General features: G+C 44.8%; 1 protein-coding gene across 1 annotated transcript in view; it reads left to right on the plus strand.

The window, feature by feature from the left end:
• The first annotated feature begins 14,928 nt into the window (after positions 1-14,928).
• The window catches only part of LOC142491232 (vomeronasal type-2 receptor 26-like), a 118,777-nt gene continuing 112,052 nt past the window's right edge, over positions 14,929-21,653 (plus strand). Inside the window, exon 1 of the mRNA XM_075593499.1 lies at positions 14,929-15,225. Coding sequence (XP_075449614.1) covers positions 15,005-15,225 — 221 coding nt within the window. The 5' untranslated portion in view covers positions 14,929-15,004. The remainder of the gene's footprint in view (positions 15,226-21,653) is intronic.

Here is a 21,653-nt window from a genome sequence, read left to right on the forward strand (position 1 = left end):
AAAAGAGAACAAATATTCTCCAAATTTTCCACTAAAAATAATGAGATTTTTTGGGGAAGGGGGGTCCCCCAATCGGTTTTATCCACTGAGGGAGAAAGAACCCCCATCAGGCGAAAAACACATCTAAAAGTGAGAAAGAAACGAGGAAAACAAGGAAAGAGAAGAAAAAGACAAAAAGAAATTCTCAAGAAAATAGGGGAAGCAAATAATATTTTTAACTTAAGTTCAAGGATTTTAACAACATCAGAGAAGTATATAATATCTAAAGGATTAAAATTTGCACCCACCACAGGTCCAAATAGTTTTGGCCTGTTTGTGGATGCACAAAAATTCCTGAGAAAGTTAACCCTTAAGCGGTTTTTTAAATCAAAAGAGGTAGAAATTAGGACTAATGAAAATCTAAAATCTGATACAAAAAGGGTGTTCCAAATCCAGAGATGACAAGTGATTCATTCTGGTTTAAAGATGCTATCAAAATTTTATCCAGGTCATTGTAAAGGAAGAAATTTGGAAGTTTTTTCTGAGTCTGTTAATAAAGATTTTGAATAATTGCAATCTAATTTTCTAATAATCTTACAAAACCAGAAAGGGAAGCTTTAAAATAGCTAACTGAAGATAGAAATATAGTTATAAAAAAAGGTGATAAGGGGGAAGGGGTTGCCATATTAAATAGAGAAGATTATATAAAATAATCGGAGAGAATCCTGGGAGATACTACTACGTATTGTAAACTCCCTAGAGATCCTACAGTTCAATTTCAAAAAGAACTACAAATACGTCTTAATAGAGGAACGAGAGATGTAATACTTGACAATAAGGAATTAGATTTCCTATATCAGGCAAATCCTAAACTGCCCATCTTCTACTACTTGCCAAAATTACATAAATGCCCCACTAACCCCCCGGGAAGACCTATCATAGCAGGTATTAATTCCCTTACCTCCAATTTATCAGCTTATGAGGATATACAGTATATCTCCAAAAATATGTGAAACAACTAAAATCTTATATTAAAGACATTACGGATATTTTAAGAACACTTCAAGAACATATATGGGAAGAGGATTTTTATCTAGTAACGGGTGAAGTTACATCTCTATCTACATCAATTTGCCATCAACAGGGCTTTGAAGCAATCGATAAAGTACTCTCACAAGATCCAAATATGACACATGAACAAGCCAATTTTATTTTAGATAGTATACATTTTATATTGAAAGATAACGATTTTTGGTTTGAAGATAATTTTTATTTACAAAAATGTGGAACCGCCATGGGTCCCAAATTCGCACCCAGCTACGCAAATCTTTTCATGTCAGTATGGGAGGAAGACCAAATTTAGTCTATTGCGGAGCTGGGTGCGAGTTTAGTCCTATGGTGGAGATTTATTGATGATGTCATTTTTATTTGGAGGGGAGATGAGGTGAGCCTTTTAAAATGTATTTCCTACATCAATGATAATAATCTAAATCTCAGATTCACATGCGATTACAGTAAGAATAAAATTAATTTGTGATATATATAGAGCAAGGTAGTATAAAGACTATGACACATGTCAAAGAAGTCGATAAAAATAATTATACTACAAACAAGTTGTCATCACCCAAGCTTGCTTCGTAACGTACCGTACGGTCAGTTTAGAAGATTAAAAAGAAATTGTACGGATGATACCAATTTTAATATACAAACTAAATTTCTAGAAGAAAGGTTTTATGAGAAAGAGTATGACAAGCATACTGTTCAGTCAGCGATACAAAAAGCAGGGAATCTAAAGAGAAATGATTTATTGAAAGATGCGTCCAAAAAACAAAATACAAGTGATTTTAATATTTCTTTCATTACCAACTATAACTGGCAAGCTGGGAAAATTATAAAGATTGTACAAAAATACTGGCACATAGTGAAAAATTACCAGGTTCTAGGGAACTTAGTTCCTGAGAAACCTGTGATTATATTTAAAAGAGCAAGAACATTAAAGGACAAACTTGCACCTAGCGCATTACCTAAGAAGAATATAATAACGAATAGATGGTTACTGAGTATTAAAGGCTGTTTTGGCTGCACGACTTGCAAAGCCTGTGCTTTTCGTGCAACAGAAAAATATGAATTGACCTCAAATATCACTAAAAAGAAGTTCACTATTAATAAACATATCACCTGCAGAACCAATAATATCATCTATCTTATTGAGTGCCCATGTGGGCTACAATATGTTGGAAAAACTAAGAGACAGATGAACATTACGATTTTAGAACACATTGGTAACATTAGACGCAAAGTTATGACCCATTTTCTTTCTGAACATTTTATTACTCACCATCAAGGAGATGTATCAGGTTTTAAATTCAGTGCTATAGAACATGTTCTTCCCCATTGGAGAGGGGGAGACAGAGACCTGGAACTTACAGTACAAAGAGGGAAACTTTTTGTATATTTACACTTGAAACATTGGTCCCAGGTGGTCTTAATGCTGAGTTTGACATAGGAGTATTTTTATAGCATTTCTATGATTTTAATCGATTGATTTTTATTAGGAAGTTGTTTAATATGTTTTTTATCTGGGATATTTTGATGTGCTACAGTATGTATTTTATTATGCTTAATCTTGTCTTTTTCTTGTTCTTTTCTTCCCTATGTTTTTCCATTCATGAGGATATCATCAATAGTCGATTTAGTTAGATATTGGTCTTAATATTGTTTATATGGTTATGTTGTTTTGGGGGCAACATAACCATCATCGCCGATTTTTATATATATTGTATAATATTTAAAAATTTACCTATATTTTTAAATATATCGATATGTTACAAATAATTTTATCACGCCGATTTATTTACAAGTATTTTTATATGAATGTAACATGTTATTTATAGATATAACAGTTATCAATTGATGAATTTGTATTATCTACATTGTTTATATCTTGTTTATAGCCTCTTATCATATACACACCGGATGTATTTATGTATCTAATGTTCATTAGACTCCATAAAGGTGTGTTTTCATATAAGAAGCTGATAAGGTGTTATTGTACCAATTAGAGTAGAGTACAGGGTTTATATATTCAGCTATTAGCATGGATTAGCCACTCCTGAGGAAGACGTCATTACGTCGAAACGCGTTGAGCGTGGCTCGTTAGCCATCTTGGAGGAGAGAAAGAAGCAGAGGGATTCCGGCAGTGTCCTCCGTTCCTGTTAGTCAGTGACGAAACAACCCGGAAGTGACGCCATGGGACCAAACGCACGCGAGATGGTGAGAATCGCGACTCACCGAGGTGCTCTGCTGTTTACTGCCTTTCGGTTCTGGATCTAATGTAAGCCTCCATTTGTGAGCCTTTTTTTATAAATTTGTCATTTGATCTGCTTCATCGTTTCTTTCTTCTCTGCCCGAGATTGCTGACCACCTGTACCTAACCATCCAGACTGCGACGATTAAGGGTCAAAGACTTTTTTTTTTCTTCTTTTTATGTGAGTAGAAAATTGGGAGCCTTAACACTCACAATTCACGGTTGTTACTGTATTACACTATATATATTTCTTCTTTTTTGGGCATCCGGCGACGCTCCCCTGGATTTCGAACAAGCGGTGCATCTATAGACTTTTGAAACAGTCTTATCTACAGGGTTGAGTGATAAGTGGTTTTGGCTTTTATTCACTTTTTATTCACATTGTGTTTTCACTGGTTTTACACTTGTTTAATTTTATTAGTTAATATCTGTTATATCAATTATTTTTCACTTGAAACACTGTATTGGGATTGGTAGAGCGCCATCTAGTGTTTTTTTTTATAATATCATCCAAGAACATCAGGCTGAAAGTACCGTCTATGAAGTTCGCACCCAGATTTCTTGGACCCTTTTCTATATCTGAAAGGATTAATCCGGTGGCGTACCGTCTCGCTCTTCCGCCTTCCATGAAGATCCCCTCTGTATTTCATGTTTCTCTTCTCAAACCAGTGGTCCAGAATGTCTTTTCATTTCCAGTGGCTCCCACCTCTCCCCTCATGGTTCAAGGACAACTAGAATACGAGATCCAATCCATCCTTGACTCTAAGATCTCCAGAGGTTCGCTACACTATCTGGTGCCTTGGAGATGTTTCGGCCCGGAAGTGAGATCCTGGATTCCGAGTTACCGAGTTCACGCAGCCAAACTGGTCCGTATGTTCCACGCCAAATTACCGGAGAAGCCATCGTGGAGTCGCCCGGAGGTCACTCTGTCACGGGGGGGACTGACCTGTAGAACAATTGTATATTTTGGGGTAAGAGATTGAGCACACAAGTTGAGCAAAATATATTGTCATTTATTTCCTTACTAGACAGACACGCGACAACCTCAGAATACACTTAATAAAAACACTTACCGAAGAGTGAAACGAGATAGAATGTCCAGAAAGGTGCAAAGCACCAGAATATTGTCCTTTAAAGTGCAGTCCTTTTGCAAGGGTGCAAATTGCCAGCCCAATACTTCTGTGGATAGTGCAAAGTTCTTTCCGGTCCGTTGGGGTCTGATAGATAACCCCCAGCACTAACGGAGTCCTGGCGCATGGAAATATGTTCTTGGTTCCGTCCGATGTGATAATACTCTTTGCATTCCAGGATCGTTGCTGTTGCTCTTATCCGCTGTTAGAAGCTCACATTGTTGAATGAAAAACGAAAGACAACGGGGATAGCCCAGGGAGCATGTATATAGGTGTAATGGATTTTCTGACCTGGCCTGACCCACCCAATCTCACATTGGCCCCTGTGGTCTAACCAGTCCCCATTACATGGTAGTGTCTGGTGGTGCACCTGTTGGCAACAGGACTCCTGAGTCTCCCGCATGATTTTGTGTGGGGATTGCCAACCCAGACAGGCAGCTGAGGTAGTGTACTGAGTCCTACCTAGATCCAGTGCAGCGCCTCCACCTCATCAGGATCCCAGCGTCCGCTTGTGGATGGTCCTGGTGAGGAACTCCTCTGTGGTGCACTCCTCTGTGTAATCACTCCACACTTACACACGAGAATATAATCAAACAAGGTCATCTTTATTGAAGTGAGGTGGGCCAGCTGCCCCTCACAGCAGTCGTCCTCAGCCGCTCATGATCACTGTACTCCCCTTTGAAAGGTATGTCTTCCCAATCTGGTGGATTCCCTATCTCCCCTCAGGGAGATATTCCCTGTGCCAGGTCCCTGGTCACAGTCTAGGCTCTGATAGCCTAATATCCCTTTATCATTTCTTGGGCCGCTAGTTACAGAACTAGTGGGCCACCTCCTCCCAAGTCTCAACGCAGACTTGCTCCTTACTCCAACAACTAACTTTTTGAGCAGTGCTGTGCCTTATGTATCCTCTGGGGGCAGGCACAACTCTGACATCACTAATTATGGATTCAGAGTATGTGGCCACTCCCATTCATACATAGGGCACCTCACCAGGGTATGAGGGCAAACCTCCATAATTACTGCTGGCATTCCCATAACTTACCAGGCCTTACTGCCAGCAGAAGAGGAACTGTAGTCCATTTTACAGAAGGCTACATTCTCCCCCTGGTGAATCCCACTGGCCCGGCTGGGACCTAAATTTGAAGTACCTTTCTCCAAGATGCACTGTAAAAAGGACATACATAATTAGTCACAACATTGACAGATTCACAAAACACATTGCGCCAAGCAAGCCCTGACCAGCAGCCACTAACTTACGCAACAGCCGTCCTGTTCCCCCTAATAATAGTGACGAGGATCGGGTTTCTTAACTTCACGACCCCCCATGTCCAGGACTGTCACACTGTAATCACGTGGCAACCCCCTTTCTGGCCGATATACCACCTTATGCATATGGACGTTCTTGCCTATACTCCACACCCGCATAAGGTGCGCTATCCTTTCCTCGGCTTTGCTGCCCTTAATAGCTCCCCCCTTATTTACTATGTATTCTTCTATGGTTTCCCGCAACCACCTGTCCCTATTGTTCTCGATCTCCTGCATGAGAGGTTCCGGAACGTAGGGATATTCCAGGCCATTGGAATTCTTGTACTTAGCGGTAATAGCCCTCTCAGCCCAACTACACCGTGTCAAGTTAGCATTCCCTGCCCTCCTTGGCAATACCCATGACAGGGGCTCATCTGGGTCCATGGGGTCTGTCAATATACTGGGACCCATGGGCTTTATATTGTTGTGGCAGATCTGAAACCACCGCTCCTGCATCTCCCTTTTCCGCTTCTCTGCCGTAAATTCTCCCTTAGCCCACCAGTAATCTACTACATCCTCCCTGACTAGTAGAAACTGAGTGCGGTCCATCCAGTCCACATAACCCTCGAATAAGGGGGCCCACCATCGGGTCTCCCTAACCTTCTCGGGCCCTGATTCTAGGGAGTCTCCTTCCTCTGTGTCCCCCCAGGAAGACACCCCCAATGTCCCAGTAGATTGGGACTTAGGCCACCCCGCTCGCTTAGGCCTATCCTCCAACGTCACGCTAGCCACGCTAGGGCTCCAACTAGACATGGATGCTTCCCCTGAATAGCCTCCACCCACCGACCCATCATCAGACGTAAAGCTCACCAGTCTCTCCCCAGTCCGTTCCTCATAGGTTCCCTGGGACCCTCCCGACACTCCCAAACTGGACGAGGACCCACGGGAAAAGGTGACTGGGACAGGGGCTTTACCTAGGGCATGGGGTTGGGCATATGGACGGACAGTGGGTATCTGCGGGGTTCCGACCCGTTCTCTACCCCTATAGTATCCAGGATCACTGCGAGGACTCTCCGCCGGCTGAGCCTCACCCTTCTCGACTCTCCTCACAGCCTGCCAACTCTTCGATGGTGCAGGTGATCGGGAAAGACTGCCCGATCGACGAAATGTTGCTGTCATCTCTCCGGTCGCTCGGCTACCTCCGCCGGAAGTGATTCACCGTAACCGGAAGCTCCGCCATCTTGGGACTGATCCCCAAGTGGGACCTCTTCTTCCAAAACGACATCCGGAAGTTCCGCTGCCTTCTTTCGCGCCGCCTGGGCCTGGCACGGCCTTTCCTCCACGGATGCTGTCACCGGAGCCTGGTAAGAACAAGGGCTACTCTTACCACTCCGCAGGGTGGGTGTGGATCGACCATCACTGCTGGACCCGCCGGTCCCAGGAATCGAAGGACTCCGTCTCTCGGCCTTCCGCTCCACTGGTGACACCCGATTCTTCTCACCGATACTCCCGGTAAGTGGCAATTTCCTCCCATTATCACCACAGGACACTGCCAAGGGCCGGATCACTGCACCGGACGAAACCCTGAGTTCCTCATCAGAGGAATCCGCTTCCACTCTGCTCGGGGTCACCGGTCGCGGCGACCGCCTTTTAGTCTCTCGGTCAGTACGCTGACCGACCGCTCCTTTCTCCTCGAGCTTGGCATTAGTAACCGGCCCGATCCCCATTCTCCGGGATCCGCACTTTCCCTCCACAGTGCACCGGGGGACCCGGCGGACAGTCTAGCCGTATCCCCCGCGGGTTCGACAGTCTGGATGGGCACAAACATAGGCCACAAGTACTGTGTACCACATTGCGGGCAGCGCGCTGCCGTACCCACGGTACCGCCGGGTATCCTGCACTGCAAGCAGAGGCACACCACAGTCTCTGTGCCCGCCATTCGGATCACCAGGAAGCCTCCTGGCGCTGAATATGGTTGAGTGGAGACCATGGTATTGACTCCTGACTGACAGGCCATTGTCACAGTAGGAGATACTCGCAGCAGCGGCCTGTTCTGTGCACTGGCTCCGCGTGACTGACAAGCAGGGGTTGAGTTGCCAGCCACTCCCTTGACTAGCTCCACCCTCATCTGACAAAGCTGGAAACCACCCCCACTAGTAGCAATTATGGGCGGGTCCCACAGCTTTATAGAATGTCCTGTAATTGAAACCGTAACTTTCACAGCCTGGAGGGCGCGGCCACAGCTCTCGCGCCATTACCCCCAACAAGGTGGGGTTCCTTCTTTGGCGCCAATCCTGGCCAACTGTCTGCAACTTTTGCAATTGCAGAATTCTCTTCAACGAGCCCACGCGGTCTCCCAGGGAAGCGGGAACCGCCATTTTGTTTCGCACTCAGTCTCTTTGAATGTTGAGGTAGCGTTTAACAGTTTGTATGCCGACTGACACGCAAATCCCTCTTTTTCCTCACACATTACTACAATGTCCTCCTCCATGTCCTCGGGGATTGTGCCCCTAGACCCTAGACAGGACAAAAACAGCGCAGCTACAGCTTTAGCGCCACTCCACAGCATGCTTGCAAAAGTTCCTTCTGCCGCTTGCTCTTCACCCGCACACGCCATGTGCGTTCTGTCCATCAGCCTCCGTCCGCCATTTTGGACCTTCCACGCCGCGCGGATCCTCCATTCTTGTGGACGCCATTCTTTCACTGTACTTATGATTATTGTACATGGAGCTCCTCTCTGCGGGGCAGCTACCACATCAGTACAATAAAGATTGCCTTGATGCACCACCTTGTGTACCTAATGTAGACTGGACTCGTGTTTGCACTACCTCAGGCTAGGCTCACTCTTTCTGTGTCTGCTGTATCTCCTTCCTCCCAGTCTGTGCTCCCTTCGGTAAGTGGTCTGGAATGGGCTAGTGTACTCTGGGGCTTCCATGCAGTACTTGGGCATCTACCTACTGTTGGCTAGCCTAGCGCAGACCCTGTCCAGAATTCCTGACCTCCTTAACAGGCTATCCCTTCAGGCATCCTACCACTAGCACTGCCTCAAGGTGACTAGGACAGCTATAGCCCCTCTCCAAACCCACTAACTCCTTTCAGGCCCTTAGGTCATCCCTGCGACCTGACAATACTCCATCAGCCCCCTGACTACCCCTAGGCTCCGTCCCAACGCAGCACAAAGTGGCAGCATACACTCTCCATGTTTCCAAGTGTGCCTAGCAAAAGCCTGTCCTGTTGACAGGTCATATATCTCAGCAGCGCCTCCAAATGTAATGGATTTTCTGACCTGGCCTGACCCACCCAATCTCACATTGGCCCCTGTGGCCTAACCAGTCCCCATTACATGGTAGTGTCTGGTGGTGCACCTGTTGGCAACAGGACTCCTGAGTTTCCCTCATGATGTTGTGTGGGGATTGCCAACCCAGACAGGCAGCTGAGGTAGTGTACTGAGTCCTACCTAGATCCAGTGCAGCGCCTCCACCTCATCAGGATCCCAGCGTCCGCTTGTGGATGGTCCTGGTGAGGAACTCCTCTGTGGTGCACTCCTCTGTGTAATCACTCCACACTTACACACGAGGGTATAATCAAACAAGGTCATCTTTATTGAAGTGAGGTGGGCCAGCTGCCCCTCACAGCGGTCATCCTCAGCCGCTCATGATCACTGTACTCCCCTTTGAAAGGTATGTCTTCCCAATTTGGTGGATTCCCTATCTCCCCTCAGGGAGATATTCCCTGTGCCAGGTCCCTGGTCACAGTCTAGGCTCTGATAGCCTAATGTCCCTTTATCATTTCTTGGGCCGCTAGTTACAGCACTAGTGGGCCGCCTCCTTCCAAGTCTCAACGCAGACTTGCTCCTTACTCCAACAACTAACTTTTTGAGCAGTGCTGTGCCTTATGTATCCTCTGGGGGCAGGCACAACTCTGACATCACTAATTATGGATTCAGAGTATGTGGCCACTCCCATTCATACATAGGGCACCTCACCAGGGTATGAGGGCAAACCTCCATAATTACTGCTGGCATTCCCATAACTTACCAGGCCTTACTGCCAGCAGAAGAGGAACTGTAGTCCATTTTACAGCATGGCTACATTGGGTTTGAGAACCTATCTCCAACATACCCACCCAATCCCTCTTTCGTGGGAATTTTCCCATTCACCAAATCCCCAATTTGCCCACAGTTTGCAGAGTGGGCACTATAGGGATTTCCGGCTAATACAGTGCCTGTGCGACATTGCTACCTTGACTGCTTAGCATTTGTGTACTTCCCTTTCTACCTGGCATCTTCCAGGCTGGGAGGGGAACTCAGGGTGTGAGCTAGCCCAGATGGCTAACAGGATCTTCTATTCAGCAACCATCCTGGCTAATTCACACATCCTGACTCTGGGGCTTTCTTATGCAACACTTCCCTAGACTCACAAGCACTGCCTCAGCGTGGGGTCTATGAAGTCTGCTTAGGAAAGTGACCCAGCTCATAGGTGTTAAAACATTTGGTCCCTGGGTACATTTCAATGACTGTAGAAAATACCTCATCCTGTCTGTACATTTAAAACTGCAGCAAAAATACACTTTATTAAAAATACATGTTTAATTTGTCCTACAAATATATTTTTAATATGTGGGTGCTTAGGGTGTTACACTGGGGCTGCACACCAAATTTACTTTTACTTTACCATATAACTTCCCGAGTTATGGCTTCTTCTTGAGCTGGCAATGTTGGGCTATGGGCTTCTCACGTCAATTGACTTGCGGTTACAGAGTTCTGACATCAATTGACCGAGTTCCAACACCAATGGAGATTCATTGTATCCGAGAACCACTTGAGACGGGAAACCGCAGCCCTTTGACTCTACGGCTTCCAGTCTCAGTAATGGATACCTACACCTTGCAATGGAACAAAAAGACCGTGCCACGCTTATCCACGTAACTTGTGGTTTAGCGCTTGCAGCGGCATCTTGTGACCAAAGCCAGTAATGTCAGTGTACCATGTTATATACTATGGCAGGCATATACAATCTTGCAAAATGGGGACAATAAGGGACAGATTGAAAAATAATACATCTATGGTGCATATAAAATTAACCCCTTCATCCCCAATACGAAATAGGGGTAACCAGCCGAGCATACTGCCTTTATTAATGCGCTTATTACCCACAATTTCGTTACACACTCCTAATGGGGGGGGGGGGGGGGCGTGCTGTGGAGATTCGCCATCCTGGCGATCGCAGACCGTCTCCTCACCCCAACAAGCCATCCGTGATGGTCACTCAGGATGTAGCTGTGGTGGTAGCCAGGATTAGGGGAAGCGGGACTCACTTTAAAACCCACCAAGAGCCCAGTAGGGATGGCAGAGGAACTGAACCGAGGGCACCGGGTGGGTGGTGGGCATCTTAAGCCAGAACCAGCTGGTAGTCTGGTCTCCGGCCTGTGAGGTCTCCTTTCAGGCATTGAAGACTGCACTGGCCAGTGCCCCTATTCTTGCTGCCCCAGACTATGCAAAAAAGTTCTTGGTGCAGACTGATTCCTCGGATTATGGCATTGGTGTTGTTCTCAGCCAAGTGGGGGAGGAGGGCAGTGATCACCAAGTGGTGTATCTGAGCCACAAGCTGCTGTCCAAAGAGGTGGCATATGCCACCATTGAAAAGGAGTGTCTGGCCATAGTATGGTCTTTAAAGAAGTCACAGCCCTATCTGTATGGCAGACCTTTTACTGTTATTACAGACCACAATCCCTTGAGTTGGTTACAGAGGGTGTCGGGGGAAAATGCTAAAGTCTTGCGCTGGAGTCTTGCCTTGTAGGAATTTGACTTTACCATCCAGCACAAGAAGGGAAGCGAGCATGGCAATGCTAATAACCCTATAACGGAGGGGATTGGGTGTACTTGTTAAGGATAGACTGGATCACCCTATAACTGTGCCCACAGGACGATCCACAGTGTGATCCAGATATGATTCATGATGTGACTACGCATTACAAAGGACTTCGGTCAAGCACAGTGGTAGCGGTTCCAGAAAACAAGGGGTTAATAACATCGCAACCAAGAATTTACCCCAAACTTCAGAATTCGTTAGCCCTGGTGACTCCCGAATGAATTCCTATGAACTCTAACGAAATTCTTTGATTTGTCAAAGTTATTAGATCGGCAACTTGCGATCTAGCCAACTGGACATTGAACAGAGACTGCATTTCTTGCGCTTTCTTTCAAAGGACATTTTATTTTGTTTCCCCATCCCAGTAAGTGTTATATTAAGTGTATTCTGAAGTTGTCGTGTGTTTGTCTAGCAAGGAAATAAATCACAATTTGTTTTGCCTCCTTTTTGTGTTCAATCGAGAATCCAAAAAATATAAAAAGTGTTGATAAGTTCTGGTCCACCGTGATACTGAGGCTTTCAACTCTGGACTTCTCTAGACATTGGGGCACCAGCGCAGCAGGATGCCCTTTGAAGTTAGAAGTTGGAAATCCCTCAGCTCATTTATCCCAAACATATGCTCATGTTAATGGATTCACTGCTGGGCTGACAGGAAAAGGATTCCTGTCTTCACATTTTAGAAGACCTAAAACAAGGTTTATTTTTAAATGTGATTTCTTTATGAGGTGCTGGTATTAAAACAACACGTATGTGTATGATTATTTCTTAGCTAGCTGCATTTCAAAAATTAGAGTGCTAGCTCCCTCCTAACGCAAGTTAGCCCCTTAATTGAATGGGCTCTGTGATGTGGTCTGCTGTTTGACTTGTATTGTGTTGTATGTAATTATTTATATAGCACCAAATAGGAAAGGAAATCCCTGCCCCGAAGAGCTTACAATCTAAGAGGTATGGTGGGAGACTTACAGAGGCAGCAGGTGAGGGAATAAGTGCTGTGTATGGCAGTGCTTGGCCACAATGGGTGGTAGGAGTGGCTGAGTGTGGGACAGTAACCATGAGTGCAGGCTGTTGGGATGCTCAACGTGTGGGGTGAGTTTTAAGGTTAGTCAGTATTAAATCAGAAGGTTAACACCATTTACAGTGGAAGAGATGGCAGGCTGCATGGGTGAAATCAGGTGTGTGTCTTGGTTCAGGCTTAGGGTAGATCCCCAGCAGCAGGAAGGAGTAGATATAGGGTGTAAATAGAGGATTTGTGTGGGTGCTTTTTATTGCGGTGTAAAGAAGTTGTAGGGAGAGAGGTGTATAATATGTACTTATAATCGTTTTGCGGTCAGAAGCCGGCATACAATGTAGCATTGCTTGTCGGGATCAATAACAGCAGAAGCACTTCACCAATTGACCTTAATTGGATAACGATACCGCAGGAAACATTGTTGCACTCTGGCACTTCAACTAGACCGCAAGCCCGTTATACACTTGAGTTTGTGGTTAAGGCTTTCCTTCAGCGGTTTGCGGTTTAGCAAGGGTTTAAGGACTTCAATATAGCCGCTCACCGCAGGCACGCTTATTCAATTAACTCTTTGCACAGTGCTAGGAGGCCCCTTTGTTTAGCGGGCACATTCTATACATACAGTATATATTAACAGGACTGCAGCTAGGTTCTGAGCTGCAGAACTGACACTCCATTTGTACTATATGACCCAGTGGACATTACAGGTGATACACAGGGAAAACATGGCATTATGTTGACCATACAGTTAACCCCTTCATCCCCAACAGGGTTTAGGGGAAACCAGCCGGGCATAATACCTTTATTATTGGTCTGGTTACCCCTTCACCGTCACACCCACGCTGTCCCAGGCTCCTCAAAGTCTGGGCCTCTGCTAATGGTGGCTTGATAGCCTTATGTTATACCAGGGCGTGGGTACTTGAGTTTAACTTCAGTACTCCGCCTGTGCTAACACCTTGGCATCCCTGAGACTTACAAGTCCGGGCCCCGAGAAGACGCAGTGGCACCAAGCCAGGTGGCAATCTGGTCTCTCGGAACCCAGGACTTGAGGATCGCATAGTTCATATACAGGTTACAAGTATACTTACATATTAAACATAACACTTTAAAAATATATGCTTTTACACTGTACCTTGTGCTTAAATGTCTAAGTCCCCCTCTCTGGGTCAGGGATAGAATAAGAGGATATCCTCTCTACTCTTACTAGCCGTATCCCTGCCACACTGTAGAAACCTGACTTTACATTTATCACTCAAATAAAAACCTCACAGCTTTATCACATAGCTGGAGCCCCCCATGAACCCCTATACCAGGGTCAGGGTGACTTGAGCATGAACTGGGCATCCTCCATTATACTAGGAACCCCTGTACCATTCTGGGAATACCTTGATCCGCTATGCCCTTTTTACCTTTCAGGACTGGGCTGAAGCAGGGACTCCTGGCGGTTAGTCGCAAGAACGTTTCCAGGGTAGGATTTTGGCCGGAGCACTGTGCTTCAGTGTATCCGAGAATCTTACCTGATTCTCGGGTACATCTTTTGGGTATCCCATAACTCGGGGACCCCGCTACATAGCCACAATCTGAGAAGACTTTCTCCACAAAACCCACCCTGAAACTCACAGCCCCGCAATCTCTGCTTGCTGGCACTCCTGGAAAGGCAAAAACACAAAGAATTCTGTATTGTCGCATCATTTACACACAGTCACAGTAATGCATATACAGTACGACAGTCAGGTCCAAGAGCTGACACTCTAGGACTCCAAAACATGGATCAGGGGTAACCAAGTGGGCTTAAATTTTATTATTGAGCCTGGTTACCCCTCACTGTCACAGTGCTTTATTACTTGTATTTCACAATCCTTCTCAGAAGTAGTTTCTATACCTGTGCGTTTCAGAATTTTCCCTCTGTATACAGGTAATGTAATATTATTTACAGGAGACTGAGGGATACATCATTAACATTTTATCTTCTTCTGCTTAACAGGTTCCTTTAAAGTTTTACTTACAGAAAAAAGAAAAAGTGACGAGTTAAATACACTATAAGCAAAATAATAATACTAAAGTAATAACAGAGGTTTGTACTATGGCATCAGACTAGTGATTTTTGTGTTTGTAAAATGAAAGCCTGTAATAAGGGATCACCAAACCGTCTATTAGGCGTATCCATATGATTACCTAAATATAGAATATGGTATTTGTTAGCTATTATAAAGCCTGACGCAGCAGAGCCCAGAAACCAGAACTGCCAGAGAAGGACGGCTGATTATCCCCGGTTATTTTCATTAGGATGCGAGGGTTACACAGATCTTTACAGAAAGGAACCTCTATTTCTGGGGACTGATTCTCAGTGAAGAAAAGATCAATGTTTCCATATTTATTTTTACATTTATGTCACTTTGACCTTTGTGCAGCTCCCAGTATTCGCTCTGTCTGGACATTACCCCCTCGGACTCTGCCACAGGCCAGAATGTCCAAACTACGGTCTCTGGCCCTAATGTTGCTGTTTTTTCCAACTACAGGAGAAGCTTTACTGACTCCCAAATCTGGATGCATGTTACAGAGACACTTTGACAATATTAACTACTACAGGTCTGGGGACATTATACTAGGAGGAATACTGCAGTTTGGAGAGAGATATGTGGGATCTGTCCCCAGCTTCACACAGAGACCTGAGCTTGGTTTAACTCAGTAAGTTTTAATTTCATTATTTTTTCTTACTGGGGTACTATAAGGGAAAAGCAGTGGGAAATGTGTGTTCCTTGTGTGTTTTTTTCTTTATTCCAATGTCTTTGTTATAATTGTGCTATTATTAAGGAAACACAATTCGAATGTGTGTTCTGTGCTGAAATGAAGACTAGAAAGGCATTAATATTGTTTGTCTGTTGCTCCTCTTAATAATCAAATACGATCTATTATAGCTCTACTGTATGCTGTACAATAGAAACATGTATTCCTAGCAGATCTCTGCATAGGTTTCTGGTTGTGGTTCGTAACCAAAGTGAGGTACCGGAGATGTGATACATTTAATGATGGGTGTTTAAAAAGATTGTAAGCTTTCAGGATACCTATATCCCTTCTAAGGTATGCACACAGAGACATGCAAATGTGTATCTGGCTTTCTTAAAATAGGAATTAGCCAAATATATGCAGAATTGGAGAGTGCGACAGAGGCCCCCGTCCATGACTACATGCTTAATTGGGCAGCAGAATTGGATATAGTTATAGACCGAGAGGACTGGGAAAGGATTTGTGAATCATCCTCAGGAACTTCTATATGTTCCACAATCAAAGAAAATATATACAAAATATTGTTTCGCTGGTACCTTACTCCAGTTAGAATAAATCAAATCTAACCTCTGGCCTCCGACCTATGTTGGAGAGGCTGTGGACAAAAGGGTGTAATGGCCCACATCTGGTGGTCATGTCCAGAAATTCAGAAATACTCGGAAACCATACAGTCTCTAATCAAATAGGTCACAGACCTCACTATACCCATTGATCCGCTGAACTTTTTATTGGCCAGGCCAATTGAGAATATTGACCGCCCAATATGAAAATTGATCTCCTTCATCCTCTCGGCGGCTAGATGTGCGGTGGCAGCTTCATGGAAGAAGGTGTCTCCCCACCCTAAGCAAACAGTTAAAAAGGGAACCGAAGAGGTAATGCTGGTGGAAAAGCTATCAGCCTTCCTAAAGCGGACAACGGAACCCTTCTAAAAAATATGGGAACTATGGCTGACCCAAACAGCAGATTAAAGCTGTCTATCCCCAACAAGCGATGGATGCGACATGGGAGGAATCCCTTATGGGGAACTGAGGAGGATGGGACCTTCCTTCCCCCCCCCCTTTTTTCCCCTTCTTCTCCCCCTCTTTTTCTCTGTTTCCACTTTCACGCCAGCCCTGCCGCCCCATGACGAAGGGTCGGGGTGCGATGAGATCTCTGTTACAAAAATTAGAAAAACCTTGTATTGGGCCACAATATGTTTGTTTGTAAAAATGTGCATTATATATTGCCTAATAATTTTTTTTTAATTTTTTAATTTTTAAAAAAAATTTGAAACAAAAAAATAGGAATTAGCCAAATGACAAGTTCTGTCACACAAAGACAGATGTTATATCTGAAATCACTACTACATGAAATGACTTTAATACAGGAGTATGGAAAAGCTACTGTAAAATCTAAGAAGCAAACGTAATAAAGTCATAGGGGCTTATTCACTAAACTTCGATAAAATCAGTGCATTGCAGAGTGACTTTGAATTGTTTGACATTGCAAGTGTGTCAAAATTGTATTCTCTAAGAAAAAAACACAGTTTTTTAAGTGCGGCCCAAAAATGGAAGATCCCACAAATTGCTTGTTTGTTTGTTTTTCTGTGTTATCGCCCTGAAACGGTTTGTTTAAACTGCAGCCTGGAAGAGCCGCACGGAGACGCTGCGTCTGCATGCGCTGCTCTTACAGGCAATCGTGCAATTAAAATATTCATTTTAATACCAGTGTATGGGAGCAGGGGGTCTCCTGACCTGAATCGCATTGATTTTAGGTCCGGGAACCCCCTGTGAGTTACAGGCCCCGTTATGGGGTTCCGGTATCCCTCTGGCTTTTTTAAATCCCCCGATCACGTGGGCCGTGACACGGGAGAATTTTAAACATGGCCACCAGGATACCGGCACCCCATAACAGGGCCTGTAGCTCGCAGGGGGTCCCCGGACCTGAAATCAGTGCGATTCAGTTTCAGAGACCCCCTGCTACAATACTGTATTATAAAAATAAAGCCTGTGCGATCGCCTGTTAGTGGCGCGCTGGGAGAGTGACCGATTCAATCTCTCTCTTAGGGCTGGAGCGCACACCGCGGTACACGACGTGTGCTCCTGCCCTTACTGAGCGTCTCTCACAGACAGGCTAAGCCCGGTAGGATTCCCACAATGCGAGTCCCATTCAAACGCAGAGACCCCGCTGTGTTAATCCGATGGGCCGCTAAAGCCTGCTGTATTGTATGTCTTTATTTATATAGCGCCAAAAGTGTACTCAGCGCTTCACAAACAATACAGTACAGGGAATTATAGTAATACATTAAATGCAGCAAAATCAGAAAATAGGAAAGGAAATCCCTGCCCCGAAGAGCTTACAATCTAAGAGGTTGGATGGGGAACTTACAAAGACAGCGGGTGAGGGGATAAGTGCTGTAGATGGCAGTGCTTGGCCACAATGGGTGGTGGGAGTGACTGAGTGTGGGACAATAGCCATGAGGGCAGGATATTGGGATGCTTTATTTGTGGGGTGAGTGTGGTGATAGGGATTAATCAGTGTCACGAGAAGGGGGTGGCTTGCCCGGTAATAAAAGGGATTACACCCCAGCTGGCCAACCCCACCATCGTGTGGGAGGCTAGGGGTTAACTATAAAAATGGTTAAATTTATTTATATTCCTCTGCCTCAGTACAATGTGTATTCCCCTTTAGTTGCAATGTATTTTCCTGATTACATGTGTTCTGATCCTACAGTACATATACACTGGGATCAGGTCTGGAGGAAAAGGGTTAACTGTGTTTCTATGTTTATGGCCCTTTATCCCCTTCCCACCTTTTCACCCACCATTTGCCGGCACTATCCATAGGTCGCCATTGGAGCTCCATAGAATCAATGGAGATTGCGAGGGTTTTGGACCCTATACCTAGGAAGACCAGCAGATGGCGCCCGAGAGGATGAGCGGAGCTTCCCCATTGAAATTAATGGCGTAATACATTTCAAAGGGGAATACCTCGAGTAGGCTCTCCAAGAACTGAGTTGGATGCCTGCAAACCGCAGTATCCGAAAATAGCTACAATCTCAAAGAAAGGGTTTTGATCACTGAAGTGCCTTGGGAACTCGGTCACGGCCAAGTTCAACCCTATTAAAATCTTAACTTTGTTTCTGGGGCAGCTAGCGGTCCAATTATTTCTGCCCCTAGCTCATGGGAACCCCCTCACTCGACCCCAACCGGGTCCGATGGGCAATGGCAGAGAGAAAGGGTTGCGCCCGCCACGAGGGTCGGCACCATTGACCACAATGGCGGAAGAAAGCCGCTAGGTTTTAAAACGCAAAGTGTAAAATTGTATAAACCTGAAACTATTATCTCCGGTTCAGGTAGGGTTAGAGGACTGAGATTTGGCCATTCTAAGATTGGAAAATATAGAATGTACAGTATATCCCTGCCTACTATAAAGGAATAGCCTGATCAAAGGCTCACCCACCCTGATTAAGTATTCTAGGGCGGGGAAGAGCAGGACGTGGGTACTTGTATTAAGTGCCATAATTCACACCCAAAGTCAGAATTTCCCTGTCCAGATCCCCAAATGGCAGACTTGGAGGTGCCAGCTTTTTAGAGTGGGGCTAAGGAAATGGTTCTCTGACTAGAGGAAGGCCAACCCCCTGTGGGCAGGTACTATCTTGCTTCCCACGTGAGTTGGCAGAATGTAACTGGGCCCAGGTAATTGTTCTCCAGTGCCTGAGTCCCAATGTTAGGGATAGAGCCCAAATCCCATATAAACGATTGTAATCTCTATGCCCAGTGTCTTTCGTGTCTTCATTCTTATACTTGATGCTGATGAACTGCTAGCCTGAATCCTGGCTATTTCATTGTCCCCTTCCTAAGTAAGTGTATATATTCTGTTTGTTATTTGTCCAATATTGTGTGTCCACCTGTCTTTTAAGGAATAAAATCTCTTTATTATATCACAGTCGTATTCAATTCAACCCAGATGATTTGGTGTATATTACAACCCTCTGGCTACCGTGACAATCAGGCCACTAATAAAGGCATTAAACCCGGCTGATTTACCCTAATTCACATTGGGACTGAAGGGGTTAACTGTATGTGCCCCACACTGACATGTTTTCCTCCACACCATCTTTATTGTCCCCATTTTGCAGCTCAGTCCATAGCTGCAGTAATAGAATTATGGTAAACTGTGCCAATTGGTTTTGCGACACAAGTGGTATCTGAAAGCGCTAAACCCAGCGCTGATTGAAGAAGCGTGGCTAAGTATGGGAGGCCGCTTTGAAGTATAGGGATCACTTTCTAAGCCCTAGTCCTCTCAACCGCAAGGTCAATTGAATAAGTGGTTTGCAGTTTAGCTGAAGTGGTTTTCTGCCAAATGTATCAGTTCCCTTGTTAGCTTCTTAACTTGAAAGGGGGAAAGTATATTGGCGTGGGAAGTAGGTGAAACCGCAAACCACATCACAGCCCATTGAATTAAGTAAGCTAACTCATGCTAGAAGTGAGCTAGCACTCTAATTCTTGGGGTGCAGCTAGGAATAAAGAAACCATAAACAGACATATAAAGTTAATAGTAGTGGTATAAGCAGAACATATTTTTATTAATAAACTATATTGTACTGATGGTTTTAAATGTAAAGACAGGAGGATTTTCCTGTCAGCCCGGGAATAAATCCTTTAACATGCAAATATGTTAAGGGTGAATGAGCTGAGGGATTTCTCATCCCCGGACTTCCAAAACACCCTGTGGAGTGGTGCCTCCGTGTCTATCAGTAGTCCACAGTTGAAAAGCCTCAGAAACCCTAGGTGTGAAAATGGCCAGGATATAATTGAGTACCAGATCCTGGTACGCAGGAGGGGCCATTCATACTTAAGGGACAAACCCCAGACTTGCTGTCGCCAGGTAAGGGGCTTGCCCCGGTATCCTAAGGAGCTCAGGTGTGAGGTTCGCACATGCTCCATGCAAACCGGGACAAATATGCTGCCCTTTTTTCGAGGAACTGGCAAGTTGGGGATTGGTGAGAAAAATATTCCCACAGGAGGGATTGGTTGTGCATTTTAGGTATGGGACCCGTAACACTATTAAAATGCCTGCTGCCCAATCCCTGGCAGATTCATCTAAGATTTGACCAAGTTCCAGCGTCAGCGGTTCCGGAGTGGGAGGGGTTAATAATATCGTAACCAAGGATCATCCCCTTCTTCTGGAATTCGTTAGAGCTAAGGGTTCGTGACCGAACCCTGTAAGGACTGAACTAACTTTGTCCTGTTGGCTGAGATAGAGGGCTGGCAAGTTGCTCCCCTAGCCAAGAACTGCTACCCGGATCATTGTGCGCACCCACTTGCATGTGTGCAGGGGTGCCCAGAGACTTTGTTTCATTCCAAGGACATTTGTTTTCATTCTGTTTCATTCCAAGGACATTTGTTTTCATTCCCCCCATCGCAGTAAGTGTTTTATTGAGTATATATTGTGAAGATTTGTGTGTTTGTCTGAAAAAAATAAATTACCATTTATTTTACTCAACTTGTGTGCTCAGTGCAGAATCCCGGTATTAGGGTCGTTCTATACTGTGTGTATGCTGTGTATGCTGTGAAGGAAGGTACTGTGTGTGTATGTGTATATGTGTGAGTATGTGTGTGTCTCTAATTCTGGGGGACTGCCGACATCTTCATCACCGAAAAGAGGCATAGCGTCGGTGGGGCTGCAATGCACTTCTGGACCAAAGTTCTGCAGTACATAGCACATACATAGAGTGTAATGGGTAGGACAGGCACACATACAAAGCATTCGCTAGTTTCGCTCCCAGCGAACCAATCCAACCACCAAGTCCCAATGGATCCCATCCCTCATCTCTACCTTTAAACGCTGGAACCACTTTTCCCAAATAACATGACCTGGTCCAGTTGCAGAGTAATACTCTGTCTGCCCTTATATCACAGAGTCATTAACTTCCCTAGGGCAAACTCGTATTTCTACACCCTTCGTAACCAATTTCTTATATATGGTTCTACAAGTGTCTTACAACATGTTGTCCTTTTCCCAAGGGGTTAAATGTAACACTCGTGTTCGTGGGGTGCAACCTATTGGGTATGGATAGTACATTGGGTTACATTGCACATAAGATGTGGGCTTTGTTTACCAGGATTCCATTATGTAACGAAAGAGTGTGCATATATGCTATACTGTCACGATGGATGGAACATATCAACAATTTTTTATATTTTGGGGATTTTCGATTGAGCAAACAAGTTGAGCAAAATAAATTGTCATTTATTTCCTTATTAGACAGACACACGACAACCTCAGAATACACTTGATAAAACACTTACTTAAATGAGGGAACGGGATAAATTGTCCAGGAAACG

The sequence above is a fragment of the Ascaphus truei genome, chromosome 3 (genome assembly GCF_040206685.1).
Source record: "Ascaphus truei isolate aAscTru1 chromosome 3, aAscTru1.hap1, whole genome shotgun sequence".
In the NCBI taxonomy this organism is placed as follows: Eukaryota; Metazoa; Chordata; class Amphibia; order Anura; family Ascaphidae; genus Ascaphus; species Ascaphus truei.